The sequence below is a fragment of the Mesoplodon densirostris genome, chromosome 13 (genome assembly GCF_025265405.1).
Source record: "Mesoplodon densirostris isolate mMesDen1 chromosome 13, mMesDen1 primary haplotype, whole genome shotgun sequence".
Lineage (NCBI taxonomy): Eukaryota > Metazoa > Chordata > Mammalia > Artiodactyla > Ziphiidae > Mesoplodon > Mesoplodon densirostris.
This window is the reverse complement of record NC_082673.1, coordinates 3,323,225-3,348,520: the sequence shown is the minus strand read 5'-3', so window position 1 is coordinate 3,348,520 and position 25,296 is coordinate 3,323,225. Positions and strand designations below refer to the sequence as shown.

Below are 25,296 nucleotides of genomic sequence, written 5' to 3'. Positions count from 1 at the left end.
AGAGAAGTCAGAGTGAAGTCAGGACATTGGTCACAGGGTGTTTCAGGAAAGGTTGGTGGCTTGTGCTAGGGTGACTTCAGGAAGAAGGGAGAGAGGAAGAGGGAAAAGGAGAGGGAGAGAGACAGGGGGCAAGCGCAGAGCCCTGAGTCCTTATTCAAGATCTACTTTAAAGGCAGAACCAAAGCTGATAAACTGGACACAGATGCAGGAAAAGGGAAGGAAACTAAGAACAAACCTCCAGAAGGGGCGAGGTGTCGACTGGGGGGGGGGGGGCGGGTGCAGAGGTTTGGGTGAAGCACAAATGTTCTCCTGGGGCTTGTTCACATAAGGCTGCTCTGAGGCATCTGAGTACAGATGGTGGGGAGCAGTTAGACAAACAAGTCTGAAGATCAGAGGAAATGTTTCCTGGACAGGAAATCTGATCATTGTCTCCTGTAGACAGCATATATATGGGTCTTGTTTTTGTATCCATTCAGCGAGCCTGTGTCTTTTGGTTGGAGCATTTAGTCCATTCACGTTTAAGGTAATTATCAATATGTATGTTCCTGTGACCATTTTCTGAATTGTTATGGGTTTGTTTTTGTAGGTCCTTTCCTTCTCTTGTGTTTCCCACTTAGAGAAGTTCCTTTAGCATTTGTTGTAAAGCTGGTTTGGTGGTGCTGAATTCTCTTAGCTTTTGCTTGTCTGTAAAGCTTTTGATTTCTCCATCGAATCTGAATGAGATCCTTGCCAGCTGGAGTAATCTTGGTTGTAGGTTCTTTCCTTTCATCACTTTAAGTATATCATGCCACTCCCTTCTGGCTTGTAGAGTTTCTGCTGTGAAATCAGCTGTTAACCTTATGGGATTTCCCTTGTATGTTATTTGTCATTTTTCCCTTGTTGCTTTCAAAAATTTTTCTTTGTCTTTAATCTGTCAATTTGATTACTATGTGTTTTGGTGTGTTTCTCCTTGGGTTTATCCTGCCTGGGACTCTCTGTGCTTCCTGGACTTGGGTGGCTATTTTCTTTCCCATGTTAGGGAAGTTTTCTACTATAATCTCTTCAAATATTTTCTTGGGTTCTTTCTTGGTCTTCCTCTGTTAACCAGAAGTTAGTCAAATGTCTGATTAAATTACAGTTAAACATGCCACAGTGATGCTGTGTACAGTATGTGTGTATGCATACATGTATATATGTTAGAGTGCACAGTATATGTGTATGCCCACATGTATGTATATGTTATAGTGTACATTATGTGTGTATGCATTATAGTACACGGTATGTATGTATACATACATGTGTGTATATATGTTAGAGTGCACAGTATGTGTATATGCGTACATGTATGTATAAGTTACAGTGCACAGTATCACACAGCACTTAATGTCAGGTTGTCCTGTCATTAGTCATGCTAAATTTGCTTCCTTGATAATACCACCAGATTCCTCCTTTATACATGTATATCTTCTATCCTTGAAATTAGCAAGTAATCTTTGGAGTGATATTTTGGCATCACACAAATATCCTTGTTCCCAATAAATCTTCCACCTGATAATTTTGTTATCTATTGATAAACCTTGCTTGAGTCAATTATTACTAAGTGGTTCATATTCTAACTGTTAAAATGGTGATTTTTTTTCTAATTCTGTCATTTCTTCTGCATTTATTAGCTGTCATTCTCTGCAAAGAAGAGTTTATGGCAGCTCTTTTTTTCATCATTGCAGAGCGATTGAATGCCATAAACACTGTAAGTAGAAGGTGAATGTCGCGAATTCAGGAATGAAGGGAACAGCCTTTGTGAAGGTGGAAGGAAGGCATCAGCAGCACGTGGGATGCGATCCTCCACGTGACGGGACGGAGGAGGGCAGGTGTACAGCTTAGAGGCTTGGATGTGAGGTCAGAAAATAATTCCACTCCTAGCCACACCCTAAGGAAATGATAAAAGAAGATAAAACATACACGAACATGAAAATGCCATATAGTAATAAAAAAAGTATTTTAAATAAGAATAGTAGGGCTTCCCTGGTGGCGCAGTGGTTGAGAGTCCGCCTGCCGATGCAGGGGACACGGGTTCGTGCCCCAGTCTGGGAAGATCCCACATGCCGTGGAGCGGCTGGGCCCGTGAGCCATGGCCGCTGAGCCTGCGCGTCCGGAGCCTGTGCTCCACAACGGGAGAGGCCACAACAGTGAGAGGCCCGTGTACTGCAAAAAAAAAAAAAAAGAAGAAGAAGAAGAAGAAGAAGAAGAATAGTAAAGGAACAGCAATAGAGAAATGGCAAAGACTATTATATTTTCACTGTCTATAGAATATTATGTCATTAAACATTATAATTAGGAGACCTATAGGAAGACAGGAACCCAACAAGTTAAAACAATCAATATTTTTGCTTGAAGTTTTCTGATTTAAAAATAAAAAGCTAGTACAGCTGCCACTGCAAAGCCTGATGTTCTGCATAAATCATCCTCAAGGGGACAGGCAAGTTCTCTCTTTACAAATGCTTTAAACAAGTAGGTTTATTTTATCCATGTGGCTCCTCCCACTGAGAATAACAAATAAAATTCATAAACGTGTCCAGCACGTGGGTGGTGCTGGATTACACAGAGATTCAGCTCTGCTTCAAGTGGGTTCTGCTTTCTCGACAGACTGCATGGAGCTATCTCCAGATACCAGAATGCTTGTCAGAGAAAACTAGGATTTTCGATGGCTTTTCATTCCAGGCGTTCTATGACGTTTGGATGACATATCTACTTGTATACACTAAGCTTCTCCCAAGGAACTGATTTCTTACTGAGTTCCTCTCAGGAAGCAGGTTTACTAAAATTTCATCAACCTGTTATACACACACACACACACACACACACACACGTGTGTGTGTATATACATACCCATAGGACACATATGTATACACACATAGAGTGCAGTTTAAGGTGATGGCGTTCATATGTATTCTTGTTATTTTCTCTTAAGCCCCTGTTACGACAGTAGGGGAGTCATTTTTAAATGCACAAAGAGAGCTGGATCAAGGGCGGCAGAGATGAGACGTCAGCAGGTTGGAAAGGACAGGTTCCAGGCAGCAGACGGGAGAAGCGCCAACGGGGGCGACGCGGGCTCCATCCCAGCTGATCTGCCTCCAAAGCCCCCGAGAGGCCCCAAGCCCCTGGGAGCCGGGCAGCTGCAGGGTCCCACACAGGGGCTGGAAGCGGACAAGGAGAGCTGGGACGCCACATCTGACCCCCGCAGCTGGGTGACTCACCTCCCCACCCCATGGGGGGCAGAAGTTCTTGCTCTGGAGAAACTGGGCCCAGGTGTGTGCTGGACGCAGGGAACCAGGCAGGAGAAGACAGGAACCAAGTGTGGGAACAAAAACAGGGAGATGGAGTAACGTCTGAAAACAGAATGAGTGAAGAGACCCTTTGAACACAACTAGCGTCCGGAAGTGCCAACAGCGCCCCTCCCCCCAAATCTCATAATCATAACGTCTAAGAGCAACGAATTAAACCGTTGACGTGTGAACCTGGCAACCTCTGTTCCTGCCAGGAGGGATTTCCCAAAAGAGAAATCCTGTTCTGGCCGGTGGGAGACATGCAGCTCATCCACGCTGACGCTTCTCAGAGATGCCATTTTAACTTTCCCTCCCTTTCCCCATCTTTTTTGTTTTCTCATTTCATTGATGTGATATGATGTCTGTGTGTAACCTTGTGAGATATGGTACAAATAAGTGTACCTTGCCCTAATTTTAAGGACAGTATCATCCATTGCAAAACTCTGTTCTGTATAAATAGAAGTGCCATTAACATTCTGTTCTACTTAAAGGGCGCACCTGGGCCACATATCCTTACGCACAAAGCATGCAGATTACAACGTACCTGGTGCATTTGCAGTTGACACTACGTGTAGCCAGCTCTGGTCAAGGAAATTTTATTCTCATATAAACTTTAACAACACCATACACTTTGAAGACTCTGAGTTAGGATTCAAGTTTTATTATTAAAACTTGTCTTCCCTTTGTACCACGTGATGGAGTACTAGTAGGTATATCTTGCTTGATCCATGTTTTCTATGGTCTAATAATTTCAAATTATACATTGCAACCAATTTCATCTCTGCTGCAGTGGGATGAGACAATTCCTAGAATAGGAACCAGATGGGCTCTGATTGGTCTCTGTGGTCCTCGCCAAAACAACCCACTTCCTGTATCTCACTTTGTATATAAAATGGGAACCGAAGTGCCAGACCCAAAGACATCCTAGTAAAAGAGCATTAAGGGAAGCATTCTTTGATGTCTTCCTTAGTTGGATAAGCGGAGATCATGGCCATCTAGGAGGAACATTGTTTGCTGTTGTTTTCCCAGCATGCTGCTGAGGAAAGGAGAGTTTTCTGGAAGTCGAGGGTCTTTTTGGTGAAATTCTCTACCTCGCACACGTGTGTACCACATCTGTGCATTCTGTTAGCTGAAATAGTAATGTGTGTGCTGGCAACTTAAGCAATTTCTCTTCCCTTCTCACTCTCCACACAAGCTGCTCAAAATTTCAAGAAATGAATACGATAAAAAGCTTATTATCCTTTTTCCGTCCAGCGTATGTACTAGGGTTTTTGTGCTAATCAGCAGTTTGACATCATTTTCACAATCAACCAGAATAAGGGGGGGGGATTTCATTCTTAACCTTATTCTATCAAGTACTTCTATTTATGCATTGCTTATCCATTAGACAAGTTTTCCCTGAAGTCAGTACTTTTAAAACTAATGATGCATTGGGACTTCCCTGGTGGTACAGTGGTTAAGAATTCACCTGCCAATGCAGAGGACATGGGTTCGAGCCCTGGTCCGGGAAGATCCCACATGCCGTGGAGCAACTAAGCCCGTGTGCCACAACTACTGAGCCTGCGCTCTAGAGCCTGCGAGCCACAACTATTGAGCCCGTGTGCCACAACTACTGAAGACCGCGCACTTAGAGCCCGTGTTTTGTGACAAGAGAAGCCACCGAAATTAGAAGCCCGCACACCACAACGAAGAGTAGCCCCCGCTTGCCACAACTAGAGAAAGCCCTCACGCAGCAACGAAGACCCAACGCAGCCAAAAATAAATAAATAAAATGAATAAATTAATAATAAAATAAAATTAAAGATGCATAAATACTAAGGTGACTGAATTATGGAGCCCATGTTCTCAGGAAATAGAATATTCACTCTTCACACAGACTGTTTCAGCTTTTATTTTAAACAGAGCTTCTGTGCAATGGACTAGCAGGGTTTCTGCATTTCTCAAGAGAACGCCTAAGCACATACATTATATAACTGTACTAAGTTAAGTAAAACCAAATGGACATTTAAAAATATCAGCAGTGGTATAACCAAACAACACAGTTTACAGGAAGACTGCAAAAATCAAACACAGAGTTAAAAGCTTTGCAATGCAATGATGTAAGTAAATTCTACTTTAGCATGGCTGTCGGCATATTTATTCTACCTAGTACCCAAGTCATAAGAAAGAAGTCTGAGACTTACAATCTGGGTTTCTACATGCTCATAAGAAGGCAACAACCTAGAAGTAATGATACAACAGTCTATCCAATAATTTAGAAAGCCAGGAGGAAACTGAAGTACTGGGTCCCATTTAATCACACACGCACACTAGGATGCCAATCCACGCCTTGCTGTGTGGACAAGGCAGCCATGTCAGTCCTGTGTTTTTCCAGCAGTCTTCTTGGTAGATTCCAAGACAGCCAGGCTGATCTGTGGGAGGGATGATGCTGTGGACAGGTGGATCACACGGCTCTCCTCCGATCTGTTTCCAGAAGATGTCAAAGTACAGCCACTGAGTTTACAAAGACAGATGAGGTTTCAAATCCAGATTATCACACTTGTCTGTGTTTGCGGCCAAATATCCACTTTACTCTCTGTCCATTACCTTAGAGAATGTGGTAGTTACTCTAAGCTTAAATTTTAATTTTGAAAATATACTGAGGATTCACAAAATAATTTTGTGAGTCATAAAGAACATCAATAGAATGTTTCTAAGAAATTTGAAGATACTAAAATGAATTCCAAGAGGCCTCTGAAGCCCACCAGCAGAGAACTGTTCAAATGCCATGATGTACATCATTCAAAATGCATTGGAGATGGAAAACCATGTTTTGAAAAGTTTACTATTATTTGTCACCCAAGGTAGGTTTCTAAGTTTACATTTTCTAAACTGATAGCTATGAATTATTGCATTGTTCCTAATTACTCTGAGAGCTAAGGAAGCAATTCTTATTCATGAAAATCAGCAAGGGAGTTAGCTTCTTCCTTGGGAAAAACCCAAGGGAGAGTTTTTCCTTTTCATTTATTTTGTTAGAAGTATTTTGAAGCTAAGTAATTGAGAATGTGGTGAATGCCCATCAAACTAAGTAAACAAATTCTGCCAGCAACACTCATAATTTTTATCACACATAACACTGACCCTGGGAAACAAATACTTTTAGAAATTTTCATTCCTGTTTGGAATTCATCCCAAAGGGAAAAAAATATCTTTTAAAACACTCATTAATGACTGGTTAAAGTAGTCTGGTTAAAGCTCTTCCCTCTGGTCTGAAGTGTAAACTGCAGATGGCTGGGCAAAGCCAATGTCAGTCCTCTCTCTTAATCCACTTTTGTCTCCAAGAAGTTGAGATAAAATATAGGGTGCTGTCTGGTCTCCCTTGTGAGACCAGACATCTCCCAGTTGCCGTCTGGGATGAAGAAATAAAGTACAAATAATCCACAGTTCCCTGTGGAAAGGGAACCAGGAGAGGTTGTCATGAGGGCGTCGGTCATTTCAGCTCCCTGGGTCCCCTGAGGCGAAGAGGATGAGGAATATGAGGAAAAAGGGAACGGAGGGATGGATACGCATCTCCTCGTCTCATTAATTCCCCCAAAACGTGTGAGATCAGGGCACACATAAAGTTCTCGGTCTTCAAAAGAAAAATGCACGCTAAGGATTGCAACGAACTGCTCCAAGCTGTACTAGGTCGACGGGGGCACAGGGGCGCTGGTGTGTGTCGGGGGGAGTGGAGCCCTCTGGAGAGAGAAGCGATGACAAGTAACCGAGCCACGGAAAGAGTGGAAAGAGCGGTTTCGCAGGTGCGCTCACCTGCACACCCAGCGCTGTTTTTGGATGCTCGGCGCCCGCAGCTGGCTCCGCCAGGGGGCGCCGCAACCCGGCCGGGGATCCGGCTCCAGGCCCTTCCCGAGCCCGGCGGCCGGGTCCCCGCAGGGACAGCGTGGGTGGGAAAGCGGAAAGGTAAAGAAAGAAGAGGCTGGGACAGGGAGGGGGTTGTCACCGTTCCTATCACTGCTGTGTAGGCATCACAGCCAACTTCCATCCTCCTGCATCCAAAGCCCCGGCCTCTGCTAGACGCGCGCACGCATAGACGCGCGCGTACACACACACACACACACACACACACACACACTCACACACACTCACTCACTCCTGACCCGCCACCCGAGCTGTCTGTCTCCCCCGTCAAAGGCCCGGGCGGCCTTAGCATCTCTCCCCTCGCACCTCCGCGGCGTGGGAGCGCCGAGGGCTCCACGAAGAGCCGGGCTGCGGGCGGCTGGGGCGGGAGGCGGGGGGGAACGGAAGAGGGTCCCTGCAGTACTGCCCCCTTTTCTCCCCTTCCTCCCCTCCTTGTCAAGCTCGGGGGTCGCCTCGGCGCCCTCGGGCCTTAGGGAGAGGGAGAGGTCCATGCGCTCTCCGCCGCCTCGGCCGGTCCCCATGTCCTGCGCGCCTCCGCACCACCCGGAGGGCTTGGCACACTGAAAGGGCGGGCGCAGCCAAAGCGCGTCCGAGTCCGCGGGGCCTGGGCAGGGGCCCGAGAACCTGCATCTCTAGGAAGATGGTGGGCGGGGGGCGAAGCTGCGGCTCAGGGACCACCCTGAGCGCCGGGCCGCTTGTTCCCGGCGCGCCGGCTCAGGCGGCGGCGGCGCGACACGCCAGCAGCTGGCGGAGGCTCCTTCGGAAGCTGTCGTCCAGGAAGGCGTAGAGGAAGGGGTTGAGGCAGCTGTTGGCGTAGCTCAGGCTGGTGATGACGTAGGAGACGGCGACGACCACCGGCGTCTGCGGGAGGTCGGTGGTGAGCGCCACCACGGTGCTCAGGTGGTAGGGCGTCCAGCAGAGGAGGCACACGGCCAGGATCGCCACCACCAGCACGGTCACCCGCTTCTTGGCGCGCTCCAGGGCCCTGGCGTGGTTGTCGAGGCGTATGGCGCGCAGCCGGCACAGCAGCGTGGTGTACAGGACGCAGATGGTGGACACGGGGATGGCGAAGCCGAGCACCAGCGTGTAGAGGCGGCTCGCGCGCCACCAGAAGGCCTCGGGCTGCGGGAAGACCAGCACGCATTGGCGCCGGCCCTGCTCGTCGTCCAGCCGGGCGAAGACGGCGAAGGGCAGCACGACCAGCGTCACGACCCCCCACACGGCCAGGCTCACGGCGCGCGCGGCGCCGTACGTGCGGCCGGCCACGCGGCGCGACTCGGCCGTGGCCAGCACCACCAGGTAGCGGTCGGCGCTCATGACCGTGAGGAAGTAGAGGCTGGAGAAGGTGTTGTACTGGTCGATGGCCACGATGAGCTTGCACATGAGCTCCCCGAAGGGCCAGCGCCGGAGCAGGAAGTCGGCGATGTTGATGGGCAGCACGAGCGTGGAAAGCTCGTCGGCCACGGCCAGGTTGAGGATAAACAGGTTGGTGACGGTCTTCATGCGGGGAGCCCGCAGCAGCACGAACAGCACGGCCGAGTTGCCCGCCAGCCCCACGGCGCAGATCACCGCGTACACGACGGGCACGGCCACGGCCAGAGGCGGCGGCAGCGGCGGCAGCGGGCCGGACGCGTTGGGGCAGCCGAGCGCGGGCGCGGGACACGACGTGTTGGCGCGCTCCGGGCCCCAGGACGACGCGCTGTGCATCCTGGCCGGGGCCAGGGGCTCGGTCTCCTCGGCCGCCTCCCTGCGGGGCTCCGCGGTCCCGGGGCCCCGACCCGCGCCGGGGCGCTCGCGGCCGCGCTCCGAGCCCGTCTCCGGCTTTCCTGGGGGGGCGCGCTCCCGCCGGCCTCTCAGCGCACGGGTGCCGCGGACGCCGGGGCCGCAGAGCGGAGCGGAGAGCGCCGGTTGGGCTCGTCGACGACGGGCAGCACCGAAGGGCGGTTCCGAGGCGGGGCGGGGGTGGGAGCGCCCAACCTGCCCCACGTGACTGCTCTCTGCCACCTGTTTTTTGTTTTGTTTTGTTTTGTTTTTCTCGAGGTGGTAGATTCTTTTATGAATCTTCCATGGGCATCAACCTCCATCACCTCTCCTTCTTGCGCTTTAGATTCCCCATGTCTGAAATGAGAGATTCGACCAAGTCAATTCTCAGTCTCTTCCAACTTGAACAATATCTAATCCTGTAACCATCTCGGTATCTCAGTTCCTGGTCAACACCTTTCTAGTTGAGGGCGGGGATTTAGGGTCCAGAGCTTGGAGGAGGCAGGGTTTTGTTCAAACAACCACTTTCTGCCACCTGTTGGACTCTTACTCTGACCCGCTGGACCAAGCAAACGTTACCCTCAGGGGAAAAATACAAACCCACTGGCCCAGCTCTGACCCCCGCCCGGCCCCTGGAGGCCCCGGTCACCCCAGCGAGCCCGGCAGCGGCCAGCTTCGGGGCCCCGCGGTTCCGTGCGCCCCGGGTAAGAGCGGGCCCAACATTAATCGCTGCCTCCCCCGGCCGGTCCCGGGACGGTCGGTCCTGCGGCTCCCGGAGCGCTCCGGGGAAGGGAGGTGGGAAGGGGCGGGGGAGGCAGCGGCGCCCGCGGGCCGCGCGGCCCCGCCCCTTGCGCGCGCCGGGAGCCGGCCTCCCGCGCCTCGGCTCGTCCCGCCCCCAGCGCCCCGCCCCAAGCAGAGCAGCCGGGAACCGAGAACAGCCTCGCCCGAAAACTGAGGAATAACTTTCTTCGTTCCGCCAGTGTGACCTCACTCCGTCTGAATTCCTGAAAAGCGCTCCTGTTAAGAATTAAATGAAAGGAAAGCAAAGGTAGGGTGTTGCCGGGTCTAGTTGAAAAGGAGCGCAAGGCAGTGAAGGCTCCCGTTCCCGTTTTTTTTTAACACCGTACCCCCAGTGGGCTTATGTAATTTAAAATGTTAAGTTACATTCATATTTCAAGGCTATACACAGAGAAAGTGCACGCAGTCTTCAAATGCAAATCACCCGTTTTCTATGACTCTGGTCTCCACAAGTTTATTAGGTTGTTAGGAACACGTCATGGTCGACAATCTGAGATACTTAAGGCTTTCTGGAAATATATATACATATATATATTTATATTTATAAATATATACATAAAGATAAAGTGTTTCCGATTCTGCCCTGAAGAGAACTACCCCGCGGTCGCAGCAGCGTTGCCAAGGCCCCACCCGGAACGGGCTCTGGGAGCCTCCAAGTCTTCCTCATTTAAGAGGACCTCACCTTGGGCGCCTCATCTCTGAGGACCGAGTGAAATCAGCTCAGTAGTATTTCCCTCGAATTCCTGTTTTCGTCCTCCACTTTCCTTTGGGAGAGCCAGCAAATTAAAGCACGGGGTTCTATCCTGCTTCCCTCCAAGAGAGCAGGCAAAAGCCCAGATAAAGTGCGTGTTTGATCCTTTATGAAGCCTTGGAAAAGGAGAGGGCTTGAGACACCGAGAAAGAGACCCAAAGGAGCCAGTGGAAGAAGCCTGGAAGGGGCAATGGTACAAATGCTTTCCTTTACCCACTCAATTCTCCTTTTACTAGAATATGTATAATTTTGGCTTCCCTGCAGTTTCATGCGTTGTGTGAAGAACATGTCAAGAGAGTCAATGTCCATGAGCAAAAATATGTGAGAAAACACCATACGATGTTAAGTGAAACAAAAAAGAAAGATATATACATATATAATATATATAATGTATATATAATACACACATGTATATACATATGCATATATCTGTGTGTATGTATGTGTATATACATATATATGTATATATATACATATATATGTATGTAGTTGCTTAATTGGCAAACATTTGTAGACTTTCTAGCTTTTTAATTATTGATTTCTAGCTTAATTGCACGTGGACACAGTACAAATAGTATGATTTCAATTCATTGGCGTTTGTTGAAACATTGCCCAATAAATAGTTATCTAATTATTTTATGTTTACTTGAAAATAATGTGTGTTCTGCATTTGTTGGGTGCAGTTGTTGGGTGTAGACTATTGCACCCTACAAACGTCAGCTAGTCAAATTTATTATTGTGTTGTTTAAATCTTCTCTCTGTCAGTATTTTTTATCTGATTGTTTTGTCAATTTTTGAGATAGATGTGTTAAAAAATATCGATCAATGATTGTGGATTTCTCTATGCTTCTACTTTTGTCAGTTTTTACTACATAATTTGATGCTGTTTTATTCGATGCACGCAGATTTAAGATTGTCATATTTTTCCATGAAGTGGACTCTTTCACCATTGTAAAATCTTCTTCTTTAACTGGGCTACGACTGCTTCTTGTACGTAGCCTCCTTTGTTTGATATTATTACAGCTACACCGTTGTGTCTCTCTTAGTATTATCATGGAATACGTTTGGGATCTGAACTACTGTCCATCCATCAGTGAGTTGATTGTGACAGTTTATAATACAAATTTTGCAGTTGGAATTAATTGTATGTGCTTTATGGATTACCCTTTCATTAATGGTCTTGATTTTTTCTAAAGTCAGTTTTATATAGCTGTCATATACTGGGCATCATCTATGTGTCATACATTATACTAGATGCAAGTAAAAGATATAGAAAGAGGAACTTGCAGGCCAAAAGATACTTAAAGGATATATAAGGTTATCGTGATGTGTAAAACTTAAGTACTCTCTAAATACTTGACAAGATTAAGAATTTTTCGTTGTTGGGTCTTTTTAGAGCTAATGGTACTTTTAGTTTAGTTTGTTCTCCCCTTCAACAACAAAAATTTGGCATCCATCCATAAGCAGAAGTGCCTCTGTGGAATTTGTGGAACCAAGCACCATACACCAAGGGACCCAGAAGGAATCTCACCCACTGGTGCATCAGGTGATAGGCAGACAGACTGTGGCACCAGCTGTGGAACCTACAGGACACTGTGAGCTGGTTCCAGCCCCTCTTGGCCGCTGCCTGGGAACTTCTGCAGAACACTGACATGGGTGGTTGCCTTCAGACAAGAGAGCTTTTGCGGAAGTCAAGGTTTCCAGAGAAGCTCCAGCACTGCATTGGAGGGAAAAAAAAATACAAGCTTGGACGCATTAGAGGGTAAAAGGAACAGCTTATCTTTGCTGGCATCACCCCACACCCAAGGCTGCACAGCTTAGGGCTAAACTAGATGGCCTGTGATTTCTCCCATGAGGGAAAGGGAGAGCCAGTGAGTAAACTCCTGGCTCCCTAATCTCTGCAGGATGCTGCCAGAGAGACTCATTTCTCTCTTGCAGCACCCAGAACACTAAAGAGGGAGAGCCATGATGGAGGAAGGAGCAGATAGAGAGTGGTAAACGAGATTCCCTGCTGACTGCATTCTGGACTCAGTCAGCAAGGCTGCCCACGAGATGCAGGGGAAATACCACCCACAGATCCCCACTCCCCAAGTGACCCTCAGGCAGCCCCACAGCTCCTAGCACTCTGCAGTGGGCTCCGAGTACATACAAGGCTGAGCAAGCTCTGGTAGGTGGGGAGCACAGGCAGAAGGCAGGCCAGGGTCTATAGGCAAAGGAGAAATCACAAACGTGGTCTGTGTGCCACCTTCAGGGAAACAGCAGAGGCTACCAGCAACCTGTCTGGTGCTTAGTAGGATTGAGAGAAGACACAGAAGCTTAAGACTTCTGCCATAAGAGGGGAGGGATCAAGGAATGAGAAGCAGGTGTATCCATACAAGGTCAGAGAAAGCCTCAGAATCTACAGCAGGACTGATGAAAGGAATTGCTGCCCTGAAGACCATTTAGTAAAAACTGGAGGAGGTGACTGCTACTTCAAATTTGAATCCAACAATGCAAAACTCCAAAGAACATGAAAAATCAAAGAAACGTGAAGTCACAAAAGATCATGATAACCTTCTAGTAACTGAACACAAAGACATGGAGATCTGTGATTTACTTGATAAAGAACTCAAAATAGCTGTTTTAAGTAAACTCAGTGCCCTACAAGACAACAGAGAAAGACGAATGAAATCAAGTAAACAATATGCAATCAAAAGTGACAAAAAGATTGAAATTTAACAAAGAGATAAAAACCATAAAAAACAATCAACAGAAATTCTGGATCTGAAAAATTCATGAATGGAATGAAAAATGGAATAGAGGCCACTAAATAGAAGAATCAGTGAGATAGAGGATAGGAACTTTGAAATAACCCAGTCTGAGGAGAAAAATAAGAATGAAAGAGAGTAAAGAAAGCCAACATGATCTATGGGACACCATCAGAAAAACTAGTATCTGAATTATTGAAGTTCCAGAAGAAAAGAGAATGAAGGGAGCAGAAAGGTTATTTACAGAAAGAATGGCAGAGAACTTCCCAAACCTGCAGAGAGATTTGGACATTGCAGTCCATGAAGCTAATAGACCACCCCATTATTTTAATCCAAACAGACTTTCCTCAAGACACATTATAATAAAACTGTTGTAATTCAAAGACAAAGACTTTAACCAAGGATGTGGAAGATCTTGAAAACTACAAGACATTGATGAACGAATTTGAAGAAGACACAAATAAATGAATTTCTCGTGTTCACATTCTAGAAGAATTAATTTTATTAAAATGTCCATACTACCCAAAGCCATCAATAGATTCAATGCAACCTCTATCAAGATTCCAATGGCATTTTTTACACAAGTGGAAACAGCAATCCTAAAGTTCATATGGAATCACAAAAGACCTCAAATAGCCAAAGCAATCCTGGGAAAGAAGAGCAAAGCAGGAGGTACTATACTTCCGGATTTCAAGCTATGTTACAAAACTGTATAATCAAAACAGTATGGTACTGGCATAAAAACAGACACATAGGCCAATAGAACAGAATTGAGAGCTTGGGCTCTCACACATGTATGGTCAACTAATAATGGACAAGGGAACACAGACACTCAGTGGAAAAAAGATAGTTTCTTCAATAAATGGTGCTGAGAAAATTGAATATTCACATGTAAAAGAATAAAACTAGGTCCCTATTTTACACCACAAACAAAAATTAACTCAAATGGATTAAACACTTAAATATAAGATGTGAAGCTGTAAAAATCCTAGAAGAAAACATAAGAAGAGGCTCCTTAACATGGGTCTTAGCAATGATTTTTTTGGATATGACACCTAAAGTAAAACACATTATATATATATAATGAAGTATTATTCAGCATGAGAAAGACCAAAATCCCATGATTTGCAAACACATGATGGACCTTGAGTGTACTGAGCTAAGTGAAATTAGATGGAGAAAATTAAACACTGTGTGTTCTCACTTATAAGGGGAATCTAAAAAAGCTGAAGTTGTAGAAGCAAAGAGTAGAATGGTGGTTACCAGGAGCTGTGCAAAGGGGGAAATGGGGAGATGTTGGTCAAAAAGTACAAACTTCCAATTAGAAGATAATAAGTTCTGGGGATAGATATATTGTTATCAACTCATCATAGATTCTGCACTATATACTTAAAAGTTGCTAAGAGGAAAAAATGTCAGTGCTCTCAACACAAAAAAAGATACAGTAATTGTCTGACATAATGGAAGTGTTAGCTAGCATTATGCTGGTAATCATATTGCAATATATGTGTAACGAATCAACATGTTGTATACCTTTAAGTTACAGAATGTGATATGTCAATTATACCTCAATAACACTGGAAAAAATTAAAAACCATGGCTACAAAAAAAAGGTTTTGAAATACATAGTGATGATGGTTGCACTATGTTGTGAATATAATTAATGTCTCTGAATTGGTTACTTAAAATGGTTAAAATGTCATATTTAGGGAACTCCTTGGTGGTCCAGTGGTTAGGGCTCTGTGTTTCCACTGCCGAGGGTGTGGCTTCGATCCCTAGTGGGGGAACTAAGATCCCACAAGCCACACAGCACAGCCAAAAAAGAAAGAAAGAAAGAAAGAAAATGTCATGTTTATATAATACATATTTTACCACAATAAAAAAAAATTTAAGTAAAGGGATGGGAAAGATATACCAAAAGAAATCTAGAATAGCAATGGTAATTTCAGGCGTGGCAGATTTCAGACCCAGCTAGATTGTCAGGAATAAGAAACGGCATTACATAAAGATAGAGGAGACAGCGCTCCAAGGAGACAGACCCATCCTGGATGTGTTGCATTTAACAATAGAGTCAAAATACATGAAGCAAAGACTAATAGAACCACAATGAGAAATAGGCTAACCCACTATTGTACTTGGAGACTTCAACACCCCTGTGTCAGTAATTGACAGAAGAACCAACAAGCAGAAAATCAGTAAAGACATAGTTGAACTCAACAGCACCATTCATCACCTAGATCTAATCAGCACTTACAGAGTACTTACTCCAATAACAGGAGAATACATATTCTTCTCAAGCTCATGGTATATTCCCCCAAACAGAAAACATTTGAGGCCATAAGACATACCTTAACTAATTTAAAAGAACAGAAACTATATAAAGTTTTCTCTTGGACCAAAATGGAATTATACTAGAAATCAATAACAGATTGCTGGAAAATCCCCAAATATTTGGAGATTAAACAACACACTTTTAAATAACACATGGGGCAAAGAAGAAGTCTCAGGAGAAATTTTAAAATATTTTAAGCTAAATGAAAATACAGCTTATCAAAATTTGTAGTATGCAGCGAAAGCAGTGCTGAGAGGGAAATTTATAGCATGGAATGCATATATTCGAAAAAAAAAAGATCTAAAAGCAATAATCTAAACTTCCACTGTAGGAAAGTAGAAAAAAAAATAAAAAGGAACATATTAAATCCAAAGTAAGCAGAACAAAAGAAACAATAAAAGTCAGAGTCAAAATCAATGAAACTGAAAACACAAAAACAACAGAAGGAAGTGATACCAATTCTCTACCACCTCTTCCAGAAAATAGAAACAAAGAAAACGCTTCAGAACTCATCCTGTGAGAATAGCATTACCCTAATACCGAAACCAGGAAAAGACGTTATAAGGAAGGAAAACAACAGATCAATGTGTCTCACAAACATAGATGAAAATTCTCAACAAAATATTAGCAAATTGAATCCAACAATGTATAAAAAGTATTGTACAACATGACCACGTCAGATTTATCCCAGGTTGGTTCAACATTTGAAAATCGGTTAATGTACTCTATCACATCAACAGACTAATGAAGAAAAATCAAATATCTTATTGATAGAAACATCAAAAATATTTGACCAAATCCAACACCCATTCATGCTGATAAAACTCTCAGCAGGAATAGTGGAGAACGTCAACTTGACAAGGAACATTTATCCAAAAAAAACCCCTCCAGGTAACATCATACTTAATTATGAGAAGCTACATGCTTTCCCCCTAAGATTGGGAACAAAGCAAGGATGTCCCCTCTCACCACTCTTTTTCAATATTGTACTGGAAATCCTAGGTAATACAATAGGAAGTCTGTCTTTTTACCCGCCCCTTAACTGCCTAAAGAACTCAGACAAAGGCCCTGGTCCAGGAAGGGCACTGTCACCAGAGATCTACAAAGCACACAGGTCGGCGCTGGAGGGGAGCTGCACAGGGCCAGGAGACCAGAGTCCTCTGTGTGTCCCACTGTCCCTGCAGACCCAGCAAACATCTGCCACCAAACATCTGCTTTCCTTCCCACCTCCGTGTGAACTGCCTTCTCCCCGCTGAAGTCCCCCCCGGCACCCCCTTCTCCTCTCTCAGGCGCCACATCTATGGCCTCATATTACGGGGCCCCTGTACATACGTAATCACATCTGGTTTTCTCCTGTTAATCTGTCTCTCGTCAATTTAATTCTTAGACCAGCCAGAACAACCTAGAAAGGGTAGAGGGAAATGCTTTTCTTCTCAAATACCACTCTTGGTATCAGTTTGCTTTTATAGCTTAGGAAGATAAGATAATCAACACAAATTGGTCAAAATTTGTCTTCGTGTTGGAACCCTGTGTGCCAAGAGCGTCATCAAGACTGAGTGAGGAGTGATGAAGATCCTGACAGCCTCAAGGCTGAGGGCAAAAGTGTATGCATAGTGCTGGTTTGTTTACACAGATGTTCTTTGGAAGATATTTCCCATAATAAAATAAGTTGCAACATTTTTCTGTGTTCATTTTTTTGGGGATAAATCTTCTTAGAGCTGCTTGGTTATTACTGTTTTAAAATGAAATGCTTTTGATTATACTAAACACATGACAGCACTTTCTGATTTCTGTGCGTCATACTGCTGAGAGATTCACGAAAGGAAACAATCATCAGAGCAAAGTGGTCACCAAGTTTATTAATCAAATCTCAGGGGGAAAAAACAGACAAAGAGTGAACCCTAATGTAAACTCTGGACTTTAATAATGATTTATCAATACTGGTTCATCAGTTGTAACAAATGTACCACACTAGTTCAATATGTCAATAAGAGGATGATTCCTCATAATCATATTGGAAGGCAGGTCAGTAGCACACAGACTCACATAACAATAGAGTTAAAGTCTTGGAATATGGTACCTACATGGACAAGGCACTTACCCGCCAACTCATGGCCAATTAGGCATTATCCCAGGTTGGCCTGTGAATCCACCAGCCACAGGAGGCTGGGTGCTTCTCTGACCTGGCTGACTCATCGGCACTTTATCCAATAGAACGAATGCTCTAATGCTTAGTTCAAATAGTGAATCTTAAAGTTTTTATATCTTCTTTCATCCAAGGTTTATAATTGTTCCATTTAAAATCCTGTGGTGTTATTTATTCATCTTCCTCTCTTCTCTCACTAATAGTGGCCCCAAGCAGTCCTCATTTCTCAGTCAGCTCCCTCTGGTTGTAGCTGAATAATTTATTTCCTTTACTTCCTGATGGCCTGATTCCAGTTCTAGCAGAGTTTGCTGGAAGAAAATACCACCAAAATGTTGTCTAAGATTTGTCTGCCTCAGAGTGTGGAGGAATGCAGAACATATACAACAGTCACTGAGGAACTGTAATGCATAAGACGATGTATAGAATACTGAGAAATAGGACAGCGAGAAAGCAGCTGTTGTACAAGGCAAAAGAGTTCTGCAAGTTTGTCATAGATCATAAGTGAAAAATGGTAGAAGAAGGAAGTGAAGGCAGAATAAGTTTCTTATTGCAGGTCCTCTTGGAATCCTTAGTATGCTAACGTAAATCAGGAACTCCAGTTCAAACAGCAGTAGGCAGAATTCTATAGACTTTCGTTACCTGAGAACACTTCTTTATGTGGATGCTTCCAAGAGACAAGCATTCTACAGAACACACCTAAGAAAATGCAGTGAAGAATAAAGTACCAAAATAAAGATGAAGTAGTGCAGAGGCAAAGTCTGGTGGAAGTCCATGAGAAGAATTGTTCTTGCCGACCAGGGGAAATCAGGGGAGGCGTTACTGAGGAGGTGGCATTGTAGCTGGTTTCCGAAGGATATAATGAGGATAAGATGTGGATACAGACAGTCCTGGTCAAAGAGCACAAACAAACAAAAGAATGAGGTGTCAAAGTGCGTGCTGTTCCTTGAGGAGAGATAATTTTGACATTCCTAGTCCAGAAGACCAGGAGGATGGTGCACCATTTACCAATGATAGGGAAGAAGGAAAATAAAACTTTTGACCAGAAAGAACTAGAAGATGAAGGAAGTGGCATGTGAGAGATGAAGGTAAGGGATTATTTTGAACTTGTTAAATTTGTGATGAAGAGGTTCTTGGTGAAGTCTTCAAGAGACAATTCCTGGAGATTAGGACAGAGCCCTAAGGAGACAATAAAGATTTGAGGGGTCTTCTCCTATCCAACATCCAGAAATATGGGACTAGCTAAAGTAGCCTCTTAGGGATTAACCCTTGATGACATTAATCCATATATCTCAGAAAACAAACTACTTGATGAACATATCAAAATCACGTCCATCTTTACAGTGGCAGAGAATGAGTTCTGATCAGCCTCTTAAAGATGAAATGAACTTTCATCTTTAAGGTCGTTATATGTCAGCCTCTTAAAGATGAAATGACCTTGTTTGTATCTCATACTTTGCAGCACAGTCAGACGGTAGGGTTTCAGCAAAATTATAGCAAAGTTTAATCCTAACTCTGACATCTCAGTCACCTTTCATGTTATTTGAAAGAAAATTGGTCTGCCTTCTCTGGTCTGACAGATGATGGGAAATATTCGTCTACATCAATTCATGAGCAGTAGCTAATGGATTGGCTGGATGCATGGTAAGGGATACAGAAAGGACAGGACTGGAGGACTAGTGACAAGGAAGTTTGGGGTATCCACATACCTCTGTAGATAGATCTCTCAAGTGGGGTTTGTGTCTGTATTAGTTATGTGTTGCTATCTAACAAATTACCCTCCAAAATTTAGAGGCTCAGAACAACAATCCAGTAATGGCTTAGCTGGTCCCCTGCTTCACGGGCTGGCAAGGTCACAATCAGGGGTCAGAGCTTCTGGCTCAAGTGATGGCTCTTCTGGGACACGATCCACCTCCAGGGAACATGGTTGTGGGCAAGACTCAGTCTCTGAATCTGGAAGCCTCAGTCCCTCACGGGCTGCTGGCCATGGCCCACGCTTCACCACGTGACAGGTCGTCCTCTCCGTCGGGGCTCGTGTGCAGGCAGAGTTCCTTGTCGTGTCGGTGGCATGTCACCAGTTTCCCGCATTTCATTTCCTCGAAGCACGTCCCTGGGTCCAGTCCCCACTCAAGGGGAGGGCATCACACGAGGACATACACGCCCAGAGGCAGGACCCCCGGGAACCATCCTAGGAGGCTGCCCACCACGCTCTCATGTGAATACTCATCCAAGGGTATCCACTGCGGAGGAGGTGCTCGGTACTCAGGCACACGATGATGCACTCCGTGGCTTCAGTCAGCGTCCTTCCCCAGCCCCACAGGACCTTTTCATGGACGAGAGAAAAGTATCCATGGTGATAAGGATGCCATTCACAGGCTCAGCAACACACACTCCTCATCTCCAAGGCTGACCCCTCTCTCTGCGGCCTTATCTGCCAACAGCAGAGAGAAATAGTTCAGCCCCAAACAGCGAACAATTCTCCAGGAGGAACAACCAGCTACCTGGTGGCAGGTTGGTCACTGGTTCTGTTCCATCATGGAGGAGGAGAGATTCATCCCCACTGGATGTTGACTTGACAGATCAGTCTTTAGGGAGCAGAATTTTCGGCGGCAGATGCCTGAAGGTATGGAGTTGTTCATATGGTCTGTGACAGGTACAGTTACCTTTGGGACTGTTTGGGGCCGATTCAGAGAGGTGAACGTAGACTTCTTCTCTGTACTTTGACTGTCAAGCACCCAGGAGGTGCTCAATAAATGTTTACTGGAAGAATCAATAAACTCAAATTACTGTATCACAGGATGCTACTGAGTTAATCATGAACCTTCTCAGGTGATGCTTGTCATTTCAAATATTTCAAAGAAGATATTCCAAAGAAGTCTTCAGATTTTCGGTTACTGAGCTGGGTAGTGGAGAAAACTCTGAAGCAAGGATGTCCTCAAATCAAACCATTTATGTGCTGCCTGTATAGCACACACTCAGAGGTGGTCCTGGCTGTTCATCATTATCTGTGTTTCTCCATGGTTACTCTCGGCCAGCCTAGTAACATGCAAGGCTGCCTGTAGGATTGGCCATTTTTACAGCTTCACTGTCAGCTCGGTTTACAGGCAATTTATGCGTGGCTGGAGTTTCTGTAACTTAAAGGTCACGGAACTTTAATAAAAGACCAAAGGCTGTTATCATTCATCTGCTTTCTTTTATGGCCCTGTGTGAGAAACACAGAGGTAATATTGATAATTCATGGAGGTTCTTATTTAGCTACTTAGAATATAATGCTGAGAACTGGAAAAGGTGTACGATGGCATGATAACCCTTGTATATGGATGGTAACCTACTACTCAGAACTTACCATCGCTAAGCAACGTGGGTGTTTTTTCCCTCTTTGCTGTGATTTGAAAGAGTTCTGCTGCCGTGCTCCCTAGGTAGGCTCTCTTCAGATGACCTGCACCTTCCCAGCATTGCACAGGTCTGAAGAATCAAAGACGGTGCCAGGCATACACCTCAGCTGTCCCTGGAAAAGCTCTGGGCACCGCGGCATGATGCCCTGAGACCACACTGCATGAGAAGTTCTGAGAAGCCAGCGCTCTTTGCAACGGCTTCATTGGGAAAACATCATGTGCGTGGAGGATCCCCCCCCCATCTCCCGCCTGCATTGTAGGTGCCCGAGGGAAACAATCAAGAAATCCTGTAACATGTTTTTTCTAAAGTTCGACTTGTTTCAAGACTAGCTCATGTTAAAACATGGTCAAGAAGTCTTACATTTTAAAAACTTTTAATTTTATATTGTAGTATAGTTGATTAACAATGTGGTGTTAGTTTCAGGTGTGCAGCAAAGTGACTCCGTTATACATATACATGTGTCTATTCTTTTCCCATTTGGGTTGTTACATAATATTGAGCAGAGTTCCCTGTGCTATACAGTAGGTCCTTGTTGGTTATCCATTTTAAATACAGCCATGTGTACATGTCAATCCCAAACTCCCTAACTATCCCTCCCCCCGACCCTTCCCAGATGGTAACCAGAAGTTCGTTCTCTAAGTCTGTGAGTCTGTTTCTGTTTTGTAAAGAAGTTCATTTGTATCTTTTTTTTTTGGATTCCACATATAAGCAATATCATACAATATTTGTCTTTCTCTGTCTGACAAGAAGTCTTACATTTTTGACAATTAAAACCAAGATGGATATTTTCATGTCACTGCCTGTGACAGCCGGAAGGAAAGTGGGCGTGCTTGGAGGGACAGCGGCAGAAAACTCATGCTGGTAAGACACTGAGGTTTATTGGATGTTTGTGAGGTGCCAGGTTTGCCTGTGTCAGCTCGTCTGAGTCTCAGCTTGGTTCTGTGTTTACCTCCCATCCTCCCGATGAGGACATTGAGGTGTAGAGAGCATGGGTTGAAGGTCACAAAGTGGTAAGCGGATGTGGGAGAGTCCAGACCACACCAGCCCTTACTCCTGTAATTACTCCTCCAGACTGCTTTTCCCCTTCAGTTATTGCTGTAGAGGGCCAGGAAGCAAAATATGATATCCAGCGACCCTTATAAATAAGTCATACATGGGGAAATTCTTAGAACTAAAAAATTATAGATCATACAAGAAAGCATTGAAGTTACATTCAATAAAGCTGTCCGACTTGCCAAATATTTTTCCAGACTGTGGACACTTCTGTTTACCAGCTAACACTTAAAATTTCAGTTCTTGATAGTACTCGATAGCTCTTGATAGGATGTTAGTGACATGCTAACCGTCTTGCATCCCGATTGCTTCAAGCCAGTTTGTGATACCAAGGGGATGATGTCATAGAAACCTAGGGGCTGCTCTGTGTCCACTTGTCTTCCTGCTGAGCTGTCCATTTTCTTTTCATTTATCAGGCCAGGGGCAGCTGCTGATAAGGTACAGGTATAAGGCAGCCTCTCTAAAATATCACACTTTCAATTCTCTGATGAAATTTAATTTTCTGAGGATTTTTTTCTTTTGTAGACACATTCACTTAAGTTAGAATTTGTACTTCTGTATTACAAATGAATCCTTCATGTAATAAGTGTTTATTGTGTGCCAGACATTCTCATATGGGTCAGTTATAGTCACCACGGCTAGCATAGTGTGAAATAACATTTTACATTCATATTTTATGATCTTCCTAGCAAAGCTTTTAAATAATTAAAGTTTATTTCAAATTAAAATGAAGTTGAAACATAAACTCCGGTGCATGAATTTGTAATGAGTCCGTAATTCTTAGGAAATAGAATGTCTCCATTGTAATTAGTCTATTCTTTTAACTTGAAACCCTTTAAAACTAAGAAATGGAGCTGTCTACACTTCCAGTTTGCTCAAGGCACACTCCAGACAGCCACTCGGGGATTTTTGTTGAGATACCCTTTAGAGGATGTTCCAGGCCCAGCCGTAATCAAGTGGCACACTCCGTTTGAGAAGTCCTTTGAGGAGTCTTAACAAGAGGACCATGAGAGGTGTAGGTCATGTTTAGGAAAATTGGTAAGAAGCAAGAAAAAACGTATCCTGCCGCTGGCCTCAGTGGAGGAAAAGAAGAAGGCATCACCTCCTACGGGCCTGAAAGGATGAACAGGGGCCGGGTTCCCTGGACACAGAGAGAGCCGTCTTGGGGTCAGGGCCATGCAGCTGGACCACCCTAAGGGAGAAGGAGGCAGCTGGACCTCCTGGCTCCACAGGGAGGAGACCCCAGAAAACACCCCTCACTCCCTTCCTGTCCTCTGACCTCTGCACAGCATCCCACTGGCCAAACTCAGTGGGAAGCCAGAGGGGAAGGGGGGCTGTGGATGCAGCCCACAGAGGTCAGTGTCCCTGGACCCACACACTCTAGAGCATGGGGAGAAGGTGGGAGGGGGGTCTGAGAGGGATGAGCAGAAAGCACCACGCGGTACTTCTCTGTCACTGTATGCTGCAAGAAGTTCAAGAGCCTCATGAAATGGGGCCACTCAAAACTTCGTTGAGAAAATTAGTATAATACCAACCTCTTGGGTTTTCTTTTTCTTTTCTTTTCTTTCTTTCTTTTCCTTTTTTTTTTTTTTTTAGTGAAACAAAGTGTTTATTTGGAGGAAAACTAGTACGAGTGAATAGACACACACAGATGGACTCGAGAGAGAGTCACGCCTTTGTGGTGGTTTGAATTACTTATATGGGGCATTTCTTCCGGGTTTCCTCTGGCCAATCATTTAGGTTTTCTTTTTCTCTTCTTACTTCGTTTTGCTCTCAAATTAAGATAATTCTCCTACACATTCTATGCTGAAGTATTTGGGCAACGGATATGAAAATATTTTTTTGATCTACCTAAATAATTACTCTAATTCTCTCCTCTTCACAAATTATGAGCAAAAAATACCAGAATAGTTTAAAGTAGCACAGGCCACATTGGAAATACAATTTTGAAGACGATAAGGGTTATGTGTGAGACGAGAAAAATGCCTCTTGTTTCTGTGATGTAAGTGTCCCATGGCATTTCCCGAAAACCATGCACCGAATAAATGAATATGAATGAATGAAGGCATTGGGTAGGAAACACGACACGTAAACGTGTGAGGCCAGGAAGTCACTGCTCTACCAGGAGCAGGTCCTGCCCCTCTCCTGTCATGTTTCTTCTCTGACTGCCCCCATCCTCTCTTCACCCTACTTAACTTGTTTATGCGTCTGGCTTTCTGACCGAACTGTAAATTCCTTCAAAGCAGGTGCCATATCCTCTCAGGAGGTAGTAATTCAATTCATGTTGTTTAAATAGTCGACAAAGCAGGAATTACAGCAATAGTTTAATAGTAAATCTTACAAATAGGTGAAACCAACTAAATTTAAGAGGCCCAAAACTCCGAATTTTCACGTTCCAAATGCCAAAAGGAATTGAGGGAGGGGAAAAAAGCCTTCATTCCCCACCTTCTTTATTCTCTCATTAAATTATTTTTATCTTACTAGTAGCAAATAGTGTTTCTTTTTTTTTTAAACTGGTGCTTTCTTCCATTTCCAAGTTGTACAAATGCTTGCATTACAATACAGGGCACCTATAACAATATTAAATGTATTTATATTATATATTTATAAATATTAGAATTCCCATAATGCTTATTATGGAAATCTTAGTGAAGTTCTAGAAATGGGAGCTATTTAGCATAGGTAGATTACTCTCTGAGGACACAGTCCCGATTCCATGATTCTTTAAGCCTGATGAGGCAAGGGCAAAGGTTTTTCAAGCAAGGCATCTTCATTTCTTTTGCTTAATTATACATCTGTGTAGTGGCTGCAGAAGCTTACAGAAAATTTTACTTTCATAGTTCAAAAGGAAAATGCTTTCTTAATACTTACATTTTTAATGGCAAATATAACTTTTTAAAGCTTTTTATATTGAACATATTTATTAGCTTTTGAAAAGTATGTTGAAGGTGAAAGTATCTAAAGTGATGGAAGAAATTTTCACACATTGAAGTATGGGGAAGTCGTTCTAGCTTGTATGTGATTTGTCTTGAACTTTATGCTAATGGACAGCCTGTCTTCTGGCCCGTCAGACACGTACTGTACATCTGCTTTAACCATTAAAGAAAAGAATGCAT

The 25,296-nt window shown here is 44.3% G+C and overlaps 1 protein-coding gene across 1 annotated transcript; it reads right to left on the bottom strand.

Moving 5' to 3' along the window:
• Window positions 1-7,913: 7,913 nt before the first annotated feature.
• On the bottom strand, window positions 7,914-8,906 carry NPBWR1 (neuropeptides B and W receptor 1). Its single transcript, XM_060116455.1, has one exon. The coding sequence runs from the start codon at window positions 8,904-8,906 to the stop codon at window positions 7,914-7,916; it is 993 nt and encodes a 330-aa protein (XP_059972438.1).
• Between the last annotated feature and the right edge of the window lie 16,390 nt (window positions 8,907-25,296).